The sequence below is a fragment of the Pristiophorus japonicus genome, chromosome 9, assembly GCF_044704955.1.
Source record: "Pristiophorus japonicus isolate sPriJap1 chromosome 9, sPriJap1.hap1, whole genome shotgun sequence".
NCBI classification, from domain to species: domain Eukaryota; kingdom Metazoa; phylum Chordata; class Chondrichthyes; family Pristiophoridae; genus Pristiophorus; species Pristiophorus japonicus.
Window position 1 is genome coordinate 107,735,915 of NC_091985.1, and position 18,605 is coordinate 107,754,519.

At 46.6% G+C, this 18,605-nt stretch overlaps 1 protein-coding gene across 1 annotated transcript in view; it reads right to left on the reverse strand.

Moving 5' to 3' along the window:
* Nucleotides 1-18,605, reverse strand: part of LOC139273909 (NADPH oxidase 3-like) — a 110,027-nt gene that overhangs the window by 42,953 nt on the left and 48,469 nt on the right. Inside the window, exon 7 of the mRNA XM_070890981.1 lies at nucleotides 8,939-9,068. Coding sequence (XP_070747082.1) covers nucleotides 8,939-9,068 — 130 coding nt within the window. The remainder of the gene's footprint in view (nucleotides 1-8,938; nucleotides 9,069-18,605) is intronic.

Genomic DNA, 18,605 nt, shown 5'->3' on the forward strand with positions numbered 1-18,605 from the left:
CCCTCTCTCACTCCCCCCTCCCTCCTCCCTCTCTCACTCCTCCCTCCCTCTCTCTCTCTCCCCCCCTCCCCCTCTCTCTCTCCCCCCCCTCTCCCCCCCCCTCTCCCCCCCTCCCCTCTCTCCCCCCCTCCCTCTCTCCCCCCCTCCCTCTCTCCCCCCCTCTCTCCCCCCCCCTCCCTCTCTCCCCCCCCTCCCTCTCTCTCCCCCCTCTCTCTCCCTCCCCCCTCCCTCCTCCCTCTCTCACTCTCCCTCCCTCTCTCTCTCTCCCCCCCTCCCCCTCTCTCTCTCCCCCCCTCCCCCTCTCTCTCCCCCCCTACCCCTCTCTCCCTCCCCCTCTCTCCCTCCCCCTCTCTCCCTCCCCCCTCTCCCTCTCTCCCTCCCCCCCTCCCCCCCTCCCCCCCTCTCTCTCCCTCCCCCCCTCCCCCCCTCCCCCCCTCTCTCTCCCTCCCCCCCTCCCCCCCTCTCTCTCCCTCCCCCCCTCCCCCCCTCTCTCTCCCTCCCCCCCTCCCCCCCTCTCTCTCCCTCCCCCCCTCCCCCCCTCTCTCTCCCTCCCCCCCTCCCCCCCTCTCTCTCCCTCCCCCCTCCCCCCCTTTCTCTCCCTCCCCCCCTCCCCCCCTCTCTCTCCCTCCCCCCCTCTCTCTCCCTCCCCCCCTCCCCCCCTCTCTCTCCCTCCCCCCTCCCTCTCTCTCTCTCCCACCCCCCCTCCCTCTCTCTCTCTCTCACCCCCCCTCCCTCTCTCTCTCTCACCCCCCCTCCCTCTCTCTCTCTCACCCCCTCCCTCTCTCTCTCTCCCTCTCCCCCCCACCGCCCCCCCCCCGACCCGAACCGAACCTCCCCGACTTGACCCAACCCAACGCCACCTACCTGTAAATCTGGTGCTGGGGACGGGCCCTGCCCGAAGTCTCGGGACGGCCCGTTCAGCCTTCGGTCCCGAAAGGCCTGCCTGAAGCACTTTCACACAGGTAGGAAGGTGGTTTATTTAATCTTTTCTTTGCTTATAAATGTTTATTCAGGTTGGATTTATTTGTATAATATTTGTAGAAGTATAAATAATGATTTATTGTAGAATTTAATAAGTTCCCTTCCCCCCCACCTCCCCCCCCACCTCATTCTGGACGCCTAATTTGTAACCTGCGCCTGATTTTTTAATGTGTAGAACAGGTTTTTTCAGTTCTACAAAAATCTTCACTTGCTCCATTCTACTTCAGTTTGGAGTACGTTTTCACTGTGGAAACTTTGAAATCAGGCATCAGTGGCCGGACACGCCCCCTTTTGAAAAAAAAATTCTGTTCCAAAGTAGAACTGTTCTACCTGACTAGAACTGCAGAAAAAAAAATGTGGAGAATTGCGATTTCTAAGATAGTCCGTTCTCCACCAGTTGCTCCTAAAAATCAGGCGCAAATCATGTGGAAACTTGGGCCCTTAGAAACAGAAAATAGGTGCAGGAGTAGGCCATTTGGCCCTTCGAGCCTGCACCACCATTCAATAAGATCATGGCTGATCATTCCCTCAGTACCCCTTTCCTGCTTTCTCTCCATACCCCCTTGATTCCCTTAGCCGTAAGGGATATATCTTACTCCCTCTTGAGCATATCCAATGAACTGGCATCAACAGCTCTCTGCGGCAGGGAATTCTACAGGTTAACAACTCTCTGAGTGAAGAAGTTTCTCCTCATCTCAGTCCTAAATGGCCTACCTCTTATCCTAAGACTATGTCCCCTGGTTCTGGACTTCCCCAACATCGGGAACATTCTTCCCGCATCTAACCTGTCCAGTCCCGTCAGAATCTTATACGTTTCTATGAGATCCCCTCTCAACCTTCTAAACTCCAGTGAATAAAGGCCCAGTTGATCCAATCTCTCCTCTTATGACAGTCCAGCCATCCCTGGAATAAGTCTGGTGAACCTTCGCTGCACTCCCTCAATAGCAAGAATGTCCTTCGTCAGATTAGGAGACCAAAACTGAACACAATATTCCAGGTGAGGCCTCACTAAGGCCCTGTACAACTGCAGTAAGACCTCCCTGCTCCTATACTCAAATCCCCTAGCTATGAAGGCCAACATACCATTTGCCTTCTTCACCGCCTGCTGTACCTGTATGCCAACTTTCAATGACTGATGAACCATGACACCCAGGTCTCATTGCACCTCCCCTTTTCCTAATCTGCCGCCATTCAGATAATATTCTGCCTTCGTGTTTTTGCCCCCAAAATGGATAACCAAAATGGATGCAGTATAATGCACATTATGCTGCATCTGCCATGCATTTGCCCACTCACCTAACCTGTCCAAGTCACCCTGCAGCCTCTTAGCGTCCCCCTCATAGCTCACACTGCCACCCAGTTTAGTGTCATCTGCAAACTTGGAGATATTACACTCAATTCCTTCATCCAAATCATTAATGTATATTGTAAAGAGCTGGGGTCCCAGCATTGAGCCCTGCGGCACTCCACTAGTCACTGCCTGCCATTCTGAAAAGGACCTGTTTATCCCGACTCTCTGCTTCCTGTCTGCCAACCAGTTCACTATCCACGTTGGTACATTACCGCCAATACCATGCGCTTTGACTTTGCACACCAATCTCTTGTGCGGGACCTTGTCAAAAGCCTTTTGAAAGTCGAAATACACCACATCCACTGGTTCTCTCTTGTCCACTCTACTAGTTATATCCTCAAAAAATGCCAGCAGATTCGTCAAGCATAATTTCCCTTTCATAAATCTATGCTGACTTGGACCGATCCTGTCACTGCTTTCCAAATGCGCTGCTATTTCATCCTTAATGATTGATTCCAACATTTTCCCCACTACTGATGTCTGGCTGACCGGTCTATAATTACCCGTTTTCTCTCTCCCTCCTTATTTAAAAAGTGGTGTTACATTAGCTACCCTCCAGTCCATAGGAACTGATCCAGAGTCGATAGACTGTTGGAAAATGATCACCAATGCATCCACTATTTCTAGGGCCACTTCCTTAAGTACTCTGGGATGCAGACTATCAGGCCCCGGGGATTTATCAGCCTTCAATCCCATCGATTACCCTAACACAATTTCCCGCCTAATAAGGATATCCTTCAATTCCTCCTTCTCACTAACCCACTGTCCCCTAGTACATTCGGAAGGCTATTTGTGTCTTCCTTCGTGAAGACAGAACCGAAGTATTTGTTCAATTGGTCTGCTATTTCTTTGTTCCCTATTATAAATTCACCTGAATCCGACTGCAAGGGACCTACATTTATCTTCACTAATCTTTTTCTCTTCACATATTTATGGAAGCTTTTGCAGTCAGTTTTTATGTTCCCTGCAAGCTTCATCTCGTACTCTATTTTCCCCCTCTTAATTAAACCCTTAGTACTCCTCTGTTGAATTCTAAATTTCTCCCAGTCCTCAGGTTTGTTACTTTTTCTAGCCAATCTATATGCCTCTTCCTTGGTTTTAAAACTATCCTTAATTTCCCTTGTTAACCACGGTTGAGCCACCTTCCCCATTTTATTTTTACTCCAGACAGGGATGTACAATTGCTGAAGTTCATCCATGTGATCTTTAAATGTTTGTCATTGCTTATCCACCGTCAAACCTTTAAGTATCCTTTGCCAGTCTATTCTAGCCAATTCACGCCTCAAACCATTGAAGTTACCTTTCCTTAAGTTCAGGACCCTAGTTTCTGAATTAACTGTGTCACTCTCCATCTTAATGAAGAATTCTACCATATTATAGTCACTCTTCCCCAAGGGGCCTTGCACAACAAGATTGCTAATTAGTCACTTCTCATTACACATCACTCAGTCTAGGATGGCCAGCTCTCTAGTTGGTTCCTCGTCATATTGTTCGAGAAAACCATCCCTAATACACTCCAGGAAATCCTCCCATACCGCGTTACTACCAGTTTGGTAGCTCAATCAATATGTAGATTAAAGTCGCCCAGGATAACTGCTGTACCTTTATTGTACACATCCCTTATTTCTTGTTTGAAGCTGTCCCCAACCTCACTACTACTGTTTGATGGTCTGTACACAACTCCCCCTAGCGTTTGCAGCCCTTTGGTATTCCGCAGCTCCATCCATACCGATTCCACATCATCCAGGCTAATGTCCCTCCTTACTATTGCATTAATTTTCTCTTTAACCAGCAGCGCCACCCCGCCTCCTTTTCCTCTCTGCCTATCCTTCCTAAATGTTGAGTACCCCTGGATGTTGAGTTCACAGCCTTGGTCACCCTGGAGCCATGTCTCCGTGATGCCAATTACATCATATCCATTAACTGCTATCTGCGCAGTTAATTCTTCCACCTTATTCCGAATACTCCTCGCATTGAGGCATTGGGCCTTCAGGCTTGTCTTTTTTAACACACTTTGCCCCTTTAGAATTTTGCTGTAATGTGGCTCTTTTTGCTTTTTGCCTTGGGTTTCTCTGCCCTCCACTTTTACTATTCTCCTTTCTATCTTTTGCTTCTGCTTCCATTTTATTTCCCTCTGTCTCCCTGCATAGGTTCCCATCCCCCTGCCATGTCAGTTTAACTCCTCCTCAACAGCACTAGCAAACACTCCCCCTCGGATATTGGTTCCGGTCCTGCCCAGGTGCAGACCGTCCGGTTTGTACTGGTCCCACCTCCCCCAGAACCGGTTCCAATGTCCCAGGAATTTGAATCCCTCCCTTTTGCACCATTCCTCAAGCCACGTATTCTTCTGAGCTATCCTGCGATTCCTACTCTGACTCGCATGTGGCACTGGAAGCAATCCTGAGATGAATACTTTTGAGGTCCTACTTTTTAATTTAGCTCCTAGCTCCCTAAATTCATCTCGTAGGACCTCATCCCATTTTTTACCTATATTGTTGATACCTATGTGCACCACGACAACTGGCTGTTCACCCTCCCTTTTCAGAATGTCCTGCACCCGCTCCGTGACATCCTTTACCCTTGCACCAGGGAGGCAACATACCATTCTGGAGTCTCGGTTGCGGCCGCAGAAATGCCTATCTATTCCCCTTACAATCGAATCCCCTCTCACTATAACTCTCCCACTATTTTTCCTGTCCTCCTGTGCAGTAGAGCCAGCCACAGTGCCATGAACTTGGCTGCTGCTGCTCTCCACTGATGAGTCATCCCCCTCAACAGTACCCAAAGCGGTGTATCTGTTTTGCAGGGGGATGACCGCAGGGGACCCCTGCACTACCTTCCTTGCACTGCTCTTCCTGTTGGTCACCCATTTACTATCTGGCTGTGTACCCTTTTCCTGCGGTGAGACCAACTCGCTAAACGTGCTATTCACATCATTCTCAGCATTGTGCATGCTCCAGAGTGAATCCACCTGCAGCTCTAGTGTCGCAATGCGGTCCATCAGGAGCTGGAGGCGAATACACTTCCCGCACACGTAGTCGTCAGGGACACCGGAAGCGTCCCTGACTTCCCACATAGTACAGGAGGAGCACAACACGTGCCCGAGCTCTCCTGCCATGTCTTAACCCTTAGATTAACTTAAATTGGCAACAACAATGCTAAAGGTTACTTATTGATATAGAAAAGAAAAAGAAAAACTACTTACCAATCACCAGCCAATCACTTACTCCCTTGGCTGTGACATCACTGCACTTTTTTGCACTTTTTACCTCAACAGTGACATTGCACTATATTTAAGCTGCAAATTGCTGGAACGTTGATAGGATAATGGTTCTGCTCTGTCAATGCCACATCTGGGACCTCATGAAAATAATATCCAATGGTCTATCGCCTTAACCATTGAAAGAAAAGGATAGAGAAAGAAACAGAATGAATGACAGAGAGGGAAATAGGTTGAGTTAGAGTTCAAATTTGAGACAGAAAGAGAAATAATGAGAGGGAAAGAAAAGGAATAAATTAAGAGAGAGAAAAGAGTCAGAAAGAATAAAGTTAAAAAGAAAAAGCAGAAGAAGAGAACATTGTAACCACGTTGTGTTTAGGAATTGTTGTATTGGTTCTTGAGAATGTAATGAGTGAACAGCAGGGCAGGTGTATGAAATGTACAAACATTCTTGACCCATAAAGTGTAGAATCTATCATGATTGAGAACAGTGGATCACCCAGTGAGTACGCCATTGCACTGCTTTCATAGGAACATAGGAATTGCAAGATGAAAAAAGACCTCGTCCATCTAGTTCACCTTTGACCATCCTGATAGTCTGATGATACAATGATAATGGAGTTGTTGACTAATCACAGCAATCAATCTGTATCAATTGTTTACAACAGGCCCAGACAAGGCAAGGAAAACTCCAGTGGTGGAGAACTTTGGAAACCATAGGTCCAAAGTCATCTCCCTAGCTTGCTGCGCTTATCATGTCATGCCTCAAATTACTCTTGTACTGTATCCTAAAATATTATTTTCTGAAAGAAATCCATCTAATTTGCATTTTTGAGTGTCAAAACGGGTTTGCATCCTGAAAACTAATGCCTTCTGACAATAACAGGAGCGTCAATGGCAAGAATGGCACAAAAACACTGACAAACGGATAAAAAGAGTACAATTAGCTACCTGCTGGAGTGAGACTCCACAGCTTCAATGGTCCCTTTCTCGGCCTCCCAGGTTGAATCAGGACCATAAATCATATTATTACCAGGGTTCTCTACGACATTAATTACCAGCCCTAAGTGGTTGCGGCAGGAAAATTTTGTATTAACGTTGTGAACCCAGAAATTTCAAGTTCGGCATTACGTTCAATGAGAGTCTCACTGTGAGAAAGGATTTTTTTATCAGCTTTGGCAATGCGAATAGAGGAGTGGCTGAAATCCTCCAACAATCTGCAGAGAATTTACGTATTTCTTTAACTCTACAAATTGCTGGATTTTTTACAAATGAATAATGGTCATTATAATCCTAGCAATTTGAAACAAAAGTGACTGAAAATTATGACAATAGAAAGTAAGGTCCAAGGACAGGAAGGCACACCCTGCACAAGATTTTAAAATAATATATAGATTATCACTTCTAGTTTCTTAATTAATCTATTCTCATCATTACTCAACAATTGAAAAGGAACTAAGCAACCAGCAGAGAGTTCCCAAACATTAAACCTGTGCTGTAAGATTCTTGAGGGGAGAAATTGGGGTCATTTGCACCTCCCGTTAGCACCCCCAGGAGTGCTAACAGGGCGCATACGATTTTTCGCCCGGGTGCGGCGCCGCTAACGACTCCTGCCAAATTGTGCGGGTGTTTAGCGGCAGCGGTAACTGGTAGTGCCCCACTCCGCTGGCGATGATGACATCTTCACCATGTGCAGCGCCCCATTTTCGCCCTGGAACAAAAATTGGCTCGCGCTGCCTGAAGCTGCATTGGACAATGACAGAGACAGCTTCAGGGGACATTAACGGGCCGGCAGGAGGCTCAACTTACAGGGGAGGTGGTGGGTGTGTCAATACAAAATATGCCGACTTACTTGTCACGGCCCGTTGTCGCTTTGATTGCGGGTCCATGCTGCGATCTTGCAGCCTGGCACTCTGCTGGCTCTACCCTTAATCTTTCATCTATTAATATTCTTAGCCTCACTCTGACCTCCACTTGGCTGGTGGCATGGCACCCTGCTCCCCTGGTGGTCCAGGTAGGGCCCCTCAAAGTTGGCAGCCTGGGCCCTCCCCTTTAATGAAAGGGGCAAGCCTCTCCTACGCGGCGGTGCTACGCAGCCCAGTGTGCAGCATTGCGCCCCGCTCCTGACCCATTAGCGCCCCAGAGAGGAAGTGGAGTGTGTTTTTTTGCACTCCACTTCCTCTCGGGGACAGTAATCCCAATTTCATAAACGTAGCAGGCCTTCTGCACTTGCTGCAAAATTGCCAAACTGAGTTTCATAGATTTTTGTTAGGCAAGGGAATTAAGGGATATGGAACCATGATAGGCAAATGGAGTTAAGATATAAGACTTTAGGGGTTATTCTCGTGTGGTTTTAGATACTATCTTTCCTGCAAGAAGGTGATTAGCCGCAAAGAAAATTGAATTTGAAAACAAAACAAAAGTTGTAAAACTGCAATTACAAAATCTTTTTCAGATTTTTTGCTACATAAAAAATATGGGCTGGATTTTCGATTTTGCCGTTTTCAGGCCGAAATCGGACACGGGGCGAGAAAGTTACCAGCTGGGAATAGATTGTGCACTCATTAGAACATAAGAACATAAGAAATAGGAACAGGAGTAGGCTATATGGCTCCTCAAGCCTGCTCCGCCATTCAATAAGATCATGGCTGATCCGATCATGGACTCAGCTCCACTTCCCTGCCCACTCTCCATAACCCCTTATCCCCTTATTGTTTAAGAAACTGTCTATTTCTGTCTTAAATGTATTCAATGTCCCAGCTTGCACAGCTCTCTGAGGCAGCGAATTCCACAGATTCACAACCCTCTGAGAGAAGAAATTTCTCCTCATCTCTGTTTTAAATGGGCGGCCCCTTATTCTAAGATCATGCCCCTTAGTTCTAGTCTTCCCCATCAGTGGAAACATCCTCTCTGCATCCACCTTGTCAAGCCCCCTCATAATCTATACGTTTCGATAAGATCACCTCTCATTCTTCTGAATTCCAATGAGTAGAGGCCCAACCTACTCAACCTTTCCTCATAAGTCAACCTCCTCATCGCCGGAATCAGCTTCGTGAACCTTCTCTGAACTGCCTCCAAAGCAAGTATATCCTTTCGAAAATATGGAAACCAAAACTGCACGCAGTATTCTAGGTGTGGCCTCACCAATACCTTATATAGTTGTAGCAAGACTTCCCTGCTTTTATACTCCATCCCCTTTGCAATAAAGGCCAAGATACCATTGGCCTTCCTGATCACATGCTGTACCTGCATACTATCCTTTTGTGTTCCATGCACAAGAACCCCCAGGTCCCATTGTACTGCGGCACTTTGCAATCTTTCTCCATTTAAATAATAACTTGCTATTTGATTTTTTTCTGCCCCATAGCTTAAAGACACTGACTTACTACTGGTTCATTTCCAGCAAATTGTGGTAAAGGGCATTCTGGGATGTATCCCCATTCTTCATGATGATCCTTGCAGTACGTAACATTGTGGTCCCGAAGACTCTGAGAAGTTTGTCCTCGAACAATGCGCCTGTAACACAGGATCACTTATTCAACGGTTTACTGCCTGCATTTTATAAAGGATTTTGGAATTCAAAAAAGAATGTCACAATTTTTTTAATTGCTGTTAATGGTTACATGATCCTTACATTTTCAAAAATGCTTTTGAAATATAGATCTGTTACATTATTTCTACCACTGCTAACTTTATCATTTTTTCTTTAACACTCTTTGTCGTTACTGATTTTAATTAAAAGTATATTCAGTACAAGATTATTTTAACAGGTTTCTGATGCATTTTTAAAATATTGTCAATTAAAGACCATCTGCCATGATTAAAGGTCACTATCACGCCCTTTCCTCCTCATGTTGCCTCTAGTTCTTTGCCAATTATCTTAAATCTGTAACCTCTGGCTACTGACCATTCTGTCACTGAAAACTGATTCTCTTTATTTACTCTATCAAAACCCTTCATGATTTTGAACACCTCTATTAAACCTCCCGTTAACTTTCTCTGCTCTAAGTCGAACAACCCCAGCTTCTCTAGTCTCTCCATGCAACTGAAGTTCCACATCCATGGAACCATTCTTCCTAAGTGTGATGCCCAGAATTGGACATATATAGGAAAATTTAACCCCCAGAAATGGGTGAGATTCAAAGTTTAAAAAAATATCAAACCCGAACCTAACCTGCCTCGAACCTGTCCACTTCCGGTTTTACTGGAGGTGGGACGGGGTGAGGTGGGGCGGCAGTGGGGACTGGGGTGGGCGATGGGCAAACAATCTGCCTCCAGGAAGTGGGTTTGTCATTTAAACATTTAATGATGCTGCATGCCTCAGATTTTATCTGTCTTCCAGGTTTAACCCTGGCCTGCCAGGTTTCCTGAGCCTTGGGAAACCAGGCATCTAAAGGGAGGCAGGGACTGCTGCGTGGAATGGGTATGTGCCTTTCCACCACTTCTTGTGGGTCAGTAGGAACAGGAGAGCTTTCTCGCAGCCCTCCAAGCTATCCTGTTTCCCTCCCCACAATCGAACCCCCGCCCGCACAATCAGATCCCCCCATGACATCACTGAACCCCCACGATTGCCGACCCCTTCCCCCATGACCGGACTCCTCCCCATGATCACTGATACCTCTGCCTCCGATCTGTCTCCGACCCCTTACAATCACCCCCTGACCCGACAAGCCATGCTGTACTCTCCCCTCGTGATCTCTACCCTAGCAGCAGCTCTTGAGTTGAAACCTCTACTGCAGCATCATCCACCTGACAGGGAGCTAGGTCTGCCAATCAGGCTGGCTTCCAGGCGGGGATCCTGTTGAGAAAAACTCCACACCGTTCCCGGAACTCCTCTCCTCTGCTTGGAAATCCCACTCCAGTAAAGATCATGGCGAATACTCCAGCTGGTGTCTAACCAGTGACTCATAAAGATTTATCATAACATCCTTGCTTTTGTACTCCATGCCTCTGTTTATAAAGCCAAGGATCCCATATATTTTTTAACAGCCTTCTCAACTTGTCCTGCCATCTTCAAAGATTTGTGTACCTACATCCCCAGGTCTCTCTCTTCCTGCTCCCCCTTTAAAATTGTACAATTTAGTTGATATTGCCTCTCCTCATTCTTCCTATCACTTCTCTGCGTTAAATTTAATCTGCTATGTGTCTGCCCATTTCACCAGTCTGTTTATGTCCTCCTGAAGTCTGTCTATCCTCCTTACTGTTTACTACATTTCTCAATTTTGTGTCATCTGCAAATTTTGAAATTATGCCCTGTATACCCAAGTCCAAGTCATTAATATATATCAAAAAGAGCAGTGATTCTAATACTGGACCCCTGGAGGACACCATGGTATACTTCCCTCCAGCCTGAAAAACCACCATTCACCACTACTCTCTGCTTTAGGTCCCTTTACCAATTTCCTATGCACGGTGCCACTGCCCCTTTAATCCCATGGGCTTCAATTCTGCGAACAAATCTATAACATGGCACTTTATCAAAAACCTTTTGAAAGTCCTTATACACAACATCAACCGCAATACCTTCATCAACCCTCTCCAATACTTTTATCAAAGAACTCAAGCAAGTTAGTCAAACACGATTTGTATTTAACAAATCTGTGCATTAGGTTATTGTCTCTAAAAGTTTCCTCACCACTGTCGTTAGACTAACTGGCCTATAGTTGCTGGGTTTATCCCTCTCACCTTTCTTGAAAGGGGGGTAACATTTGCAATCCTCCAGTCCACTGGCACTATTCCCATATCTAAGGAGGATTGAAAGATTGTGGCCAAAACCTCCATTATTTCCACCCTTGCTTCCCTCAGCAACCTGGGATGCATTTCAACCGAACCAGGTGACTTTTGAGTGCTGCCAACCTTTAATGTAGCTCCTCTTTATTTATTTTTTCCTATTCAGTTTTTCTACTAACTCCTCCTTTACATTGACATTGGCAGCATCCTCTTCTTTAATGAAAACAGATGCAAAGTACTCATTTAATACCTCAGCCATGCACTCTGCCTCCACTCTTCCTTTAACTACCCTTTCACTATTTATATTTTGAGAGGGACACTCCATAATCCCTCATGGTTGACAGAGTCGAAGGCCTTTGTGAGGTCAATGAAAGCCATGTACAGAGGTTGATGCTGCTCCCTACATTTTTCTTGGATTTTCTTCTCAAATTCATCTGTCCTCAAAGATTTGTCACCATCCTCCATTTGCTTCACGATGACACGCAAGCCGTGATTCTTACCAATGGATCCACCACAGATCCAATATAAGTGCAGACTGGGGTCAAGCAAGGCTTTGTCTTAGCACCAACGCTCTTCTCAATCTTTCTCGCTGCAATGTTTCATCTCGCCTTTAATAAGCTTCCCGCTGGAGTGGAGCTAACCTACAGGACAGGTAGGAAATTGTTCAACCTCCAACGCATCCAGTCCAGATCCAAGGTTGTTCCAACCTCTGTCATTGAATTACAATATGCAGACGATGCTTGCCTTTGTGCACACTGAGTCTGAACTCCAAACCATCATTGACACCTTCACTGAAGCGTATAAGAGTTTGGGCCTTACATTAAACATCCGTAAGAAAAAGGTTCTCTACTAACCTGTCCCCACCACTGTACTGTTCCCTGATTATCAAGATCCATGATGAGACCTTGGACAGTGTGGACCATTTCCCATACCTTGAGAGTCTACTATCAGCAAGAGCAGACATTGATGACAAGGTCCAACACCACCTTCAGTGTGCCAGTGCAGCCTTTGGCCAAAGACCAGGATCGCAAACCCGGCACCGATCGACAGAACAGTAGTGATACCCGCCCTCCTATATGCTTCAGAGACATGGACTATGTACAGTAGGCACCTCAAAGCACTGGAGAAGTACCACCAACACATCCTCCACAAAATCCTGCAAATTCATTGGCAATATATGGATAGGCGCACCAATGTCAGCGTTCTCTCTCAGGCCAACATCCTCAGCATCGAGGCATTAACCATGCTCAACCAGCTCCGATGGATGGGCCACATTGTCCGCATGCCCAATATTAGACTCCCGAAACAAGCACTCTACTCCGAGCTATGTCACGGTAAGCGAGTCCCAGGGGGGCAGAGAAAACGCTTCAAACACACCCTCAATGCCTCCTTGAAAAAATGAAACATCCCCACCAACTATTAGGAATCCCTGGCCCAAGACCGCTCAAAGTGGAGGAGGAACATCCGAGAAGGCAGCGAACACCTCGAGTCTCTTCGGCGGGAGCACACGGAAACCAGGTACAAACAGCGGAAGGAGCGTACGACAAATCAAGCATCCCATCCACCTGTGCCTTCAACCAGCGTCTGCCCCACCTGTGACAGAGTCTGTAGATCCCGCACCTGAGAACTCATTTTAGTGATGAAGCAAGTCATCCTCGACTGCCTAAGAAGAGACTATTTATATGTTTATAAAAGACTTTTGGGCTTCTTCATGTTACCTGGTAATCGATTCTATTAGACTCTCTTTGCCCCTCTTATTTTGTTTTTAATTTCTCCTCTGTACTTTTTGTGTTAAGCTTGGTTCTCTACTGAATTATGAACCTGATATTTATCAGAAGCCTCCTTTTCCTGTTTTATTTTAATATAAAATTGTGGGGGCAAAATTGCCCAGCTGGGGGCGGTAAACCCGCCCGGCCGCTGAATTGGGCTGACCACCCCTCAAAGGAAGTGGAGCGCAATCTCGCGCATTCCACTTCCTTTACGGGCGGGACCAGCAGTGCCAACGGGGTGAGCAGTGCAGTGCTACACAGATGCTCAATATAGCACTGACGCGCTTCAATCCCCCTCCTCTTCGCTTAAAGGGGAGGGCCGCAGCGCACTCTGCAAGGCCTCTGATGGCCTCCACTAGACCACCAGGGCAGCATGGTACTGGGCCTGCAGCCCGGCACCCAAAACAGAGTGCCTGGCTGCATGATGGCGACCTGAACCATGCAAAAATACAGGTAGGGAAGCTGACCCGAGAGTTGGCAAAAATAGGATGATGGCGGCACAGGGCACTGGCGACCTCCCCTATGACATCCGCTTGCACCAGCCTCGTGGGGCAATTTCCCCCGGGCGGTAAGGGGTTGGTGTGCGGCGCTGAGCGGTCGCCATGCACAGCAAAGATGTCATCATTGGTTGCGAGGCTGACCGGGGTGCTACCCACGGGGTACGGCGCTGCATGGCTCCGCAAACTCCCGGGCAATTTCCCAGGAACCGGTAGCGACCCCCCCCGGGCGAAAAGTGTCTTACTAACAGGCTTCTGTAAAAGGAGCAATTGCGCCCTCTTTCTTGTTTAATCATCCAGGGAGTGCTAGCTTTGAATGCCCTTCTTTTCCCCATCGTGGCAATGTACGTAGACTGTCCCAAATGTTCTCCTCTTTGAAGGCATCCATTGCTCATTTACTGTTTTGCCTGCCAGTCTTCGATTCCAATCCACCTGGACCTATCCCCTTTAAACTCACTGAAATTAGTCAACCCACTGGTTGAGTATTTCCACGTTTGATTGTTCCTGCTCCTTTTCCATAACTACTCTCAACCTAATGATGTTGTGTTGAGTGAGGTGTGATTCTAATATTCACCAGCTATAGTGCAAAAACAATGGTGGATGGGTTAGAGGCAACAGTAAGTAATGAAAAATAAAGTAATTGTGATTTAATGAGAATTACATATAGGGTAATCATTTATTTTGCTGTGGCGACTCTGTTAGCTGTTTACACTGTATAAAGTATATACAGTGTATACACTTTATACAGTGTATAAGGGGGGGGAAGTGTTTCCCAATCTAAGCAAGCCTATTGCGCATGCTCAGACTTGGGTGTGGTCCATGCTAGGCCATCAACCTTGGGAAGAGAGTCAACAAAGGAACTTGTCCTGTCTGCCGTTTTGAGCTTCTTGCAAAGATACAATTTAATCACGGGGGCAATACTGACAATACCATACCTTGTGCAAGCTTTCTGCATAATGGTGCTGTGGAGGAGACAATTGATTCGACGTCATCGCATGAGAAACCTCAGAGCATGTAGGGAGATAAGCAGGAGGCCTTAGCCACGTTGGGTATATCGAGACAGGCATTCGTACCTACACCTGAGTGATGAACACTGTGTCAGAAGGCTGCGTTTCCGCAAAGAAGTTGTAACTGAGATCTGTGAGTTAGTAAAAGCAGACCTGCAGAAGCATCAGGAGGACTGCTTTGTCAGTTGAAGTGAAGGTTACTGCTGCACTTTCATTCTATGCATCTGGATCATTCCAACTGGGGATGTGTGTACCATTTCTCAACATGCAACACATATCTACATTCGGCAGGTGACTGCTGCACTATATGCCTGGAGGAATGACTACATAAAGTTCCCCATGACCGCCCAGGCAATGCATGAAAGGACTGTGGGCTTCTCCAGGATTGCTGGCTTCACAAAGGTACAGGGCTGCATTGATTGTACCCACATCAACTTGCGAGCACCTTTGGAGGATTCTGAGATGTACAGGAACAGAAAAGGCTTCCACTCTGTTAATGTGCAGCTCGTGTGCGACAACATGCATTGCATCATGTCAGTTGATGCAAGATACCCTGGGAGCACCCATGATGTGTTCATCCTACGCGAGAGCGCTATATCTGCAATGTTTTAGCAGCAGCCAGAAGGGCAGAGCTTGCTGCTGGGAGACAAAGGGTATGGCCTCATCACCTGACTCATGGCACCCTTACCCATAACCCGGATGGAAGCTGACTGGGAATACAACATGTCACACATTGCGACGCGGAGCATAATAGAGAGGACCATTGGCATCTTGAAACAGCATTACCAATGCCTGGACCATTCCGGGGGCTACTTGCAATACTCCCCTGAGATGTTGGTCAGTTCAGTGTTGTGTGCTGAATGTTGCATAACTTAACCATCATGAGGCAGCAGCAGCTGATGGTAGAAGACCCACCTGAGGTGAGAGTGGCTGATGATGAGGAGGAAGATACGGATGACGAGGAGGAGGACGAGGAAGCCATGCAACTACCTGAACCCAGAGCACGACGGTGGAGGAGGGTGGGCCGTTGTGCCCCTTTAAAGATTGCTTGAGCTTTTTGCCAGCAGCTCATCCGTAAATGCTTTGTTGCCTGAAGACTCAGCAGCAACTATTCCAAATGGACCATGTTTACTGTTTGAACCTGTTCCGTAATATTATGTTGTGCTAATGGAACAAATAATGTAAATGATTCAGTTATAATTTAAAATATATTTTATTCAAAATTTTAACGAACATTTGTTTGCACTTAACTTTATAAAATATTCTTGTATCATATTTTAAAGTTTTCAGTTAAGCTCACTTAAAAACTTTAAGATCACTTACAAAGTCTAAGATTAGTTACAAACTTTTAAACTTGTAAATTTATATAACTTACAAATAACTTTTAAGTTGAGAACAGATACAACAGTAACAACAATAATAATAACAACAACAGCAAAGAAAGGCTGCACCCATCTCTCCTCCACCTTATTCTAAGACTGCCTGCTGTGCTCACCACTGGGACCGGCAACCTCGGAAGGTGGGGCCCTGGGTGTGCCTCGCTGCACCACACCACTGGGACCCACAACCTCGGAAGGTGTGAAACCATGGAATGTCCCACCAATACTCAAACCACTCGTCACGGAAGGAGCTGTCACCTCCTTGAGCAACACCTCCTCCAAAGTCAGTACAACAGTGGGGGCTTCATCCAGCTCCATCCCCTCCCCCTCCGCCTCACTCCCATGTTCTTGGTCTGGAGGATTGGATTGGAAGATGTTCTCCTCTTCAGGCTCATCCGCATCTGAATCTTCCTCTGCATCATCAGGGTTGGCCTCAAGTTCTGCAAAATATAACAGAACAGTCAAATGGTTAGCAGCACAGGAGGTGGCAGGGTGGGTGGCATGAGTAGTCTCACACATCGCAGGCCAGGCAGCGGGCTGATTTGAAGGACCACGACGAATTTGCAGGACTTAACCTCTCCCTCGAGTGTGGGCCCAGCTTGTGCAGTGGTGATTGCTTTTTTCCAGGCAGGACCCATCAAAGCAGCGACCCTCTCTTCCACGGGTGTCAGTGGGTGCAGATTTGTCGGGCCTCCTCCTGTTCGAGTTCTTTCCCTTTTATTATGTGCCACCTTCCTCTGCAAAAGTAGGAAAATATATATTTTTAAAGAAACATAGAAACATAGAAAATAGGTGCAGGAGTAGGCCATTCGGCCATTCTAGCCTGCACTGCCATTCAATGAGTTCATGGCTGAACATGCAACTTCAGTACCCCATTCCTGCTTTCTCACCATACCCCTTGATCCCCCTAGTAGTAAGGACTACATCTAACTCCTTTTTGAATATATTTAGTGAATTGGCCTCAACAACTTCCTGTGGTAGAGAATTCCACAGGTTCACCACTCTCTGGGTGAAGAAGTTTCTCCTCATCTCGGTCCTAAATGGCTTACCCCTTATCCTTAGACTGTGTCCCCTGGTTCTGGACTTCCCCAACATTGGGAACATTCTTCCTGCATCTAACCTGTCTAACCCCGTCAGAATTTTAAACGTTTCTATGAGGTCCCCTCTCATTCTTCTGAACTCCAGTGAATACAAGCCCAGTTGATCCAGTCTTTCTTGATAGGTCAGTGCCGCCATCCCGGGAATCAGTCTGGTGAACCTTCGCTGCACTCCCTCAATAGCAAGAATGTCCTTCCTCAGGTTAGGAGACCAAAATTGTACACAATACTCCAGGTGTGGCCTCACCAAGGCCCTGTACAACTGTAGCAACACCTCCCTGCCCCTGTACTCAAATCCCCTCGCTATGAAGGCCAACATGCCATTTGCTTTCTTAACCGCCTGCTGTACCTGCATGCCAACCTTCAATGACTGATGTACCATGACACCCAGGTCTCGTTGCACCTCCCCTTTTCCTAATCTGTCACCATTCAGATAATAGTCTGTCTCTCTGTTTTTACCACCAAAGTGAATAACCTCACATTTATCCACATTATACTTCATCTGCCATGCATTTGCCCACGCACCTAACCTATCCAAGTCGTTCTGCAGCCTCATAGCATCCTCCTCGCAGCTCACATTGCCACCCAACTTATTGTCATCCGCAAATTTGGAGATACTACATTTAATCCCCTCGTCTAAATCATTAATGTACAGTGTAAACAGCTGGGGCCCCAGCACAGAACCTTGCGGTACCCCACTAGTCACTGCCTGCCATTCTGAAAAGTCCCCATTTACTCCTACTCTTTGCTTCCTGTCTGACAACCAGTTCTCAATCCATGTCAGCACATTGCCCCCAGTCCCATGTGCTTTAACTTTGCACATTAATCTCTTGTGTGGGACCTTGTCGAAAGCGTTCTGAAAGTCCAAATATACCACATCAACTGGTTCTCCCTTGTCCACTCTACTGGAAACATCCTCAAAACATTCCAGAAGATTTGTCAAGCATGATTTCCCTTTCACAAATCCATGCTGGACCTATCATGTCACCTCTTTCCAAATGCACTGCTATGACATCCTTAATAATTGATTCCATCATTTTACCCACTACTGAGATCAGGCTGACCGGTCTATAATTCCCTGTTTTCTCTCTCCCTCCTTTTTTTAAAAAGTGGGGTTACATTGGCTACCCTCCACTCCATAGGAACTGATCCAGAGTCAATGGAATGTTGGAAAATGACTGTCAATGCATCCGCTATTTACAAGGCCACCTCCTTAAGTACTCTGGGATGCAGTCCATCAGGCCCTGGGGATTTATCGGCCTTCAATCCCATCAATTTCCCCAACACAATTTCCCGACTAATAAGGATTTCCCTCAGTTCCTCCTCCTTACTAGACCTTCTGACCCCTTTTATATCCTGAAGGTTGTTTGTGTCCTCCTTAGTGAATACCGAACCAAAGTACTTGTTCAATTGGTCCGCCATTTTTTTGTTCCCCGTTATGACTTCCCCTGATTCTAACTGCAGGGGACCTACGTTTGTCTTTACTAACCTTTTTCTCTTTACATATCTATAGAAACTTTTGCAATCCGTCTTAATGTTCCCTGCAAGCTTCTTCTCGTACTCCATTTTCCCTG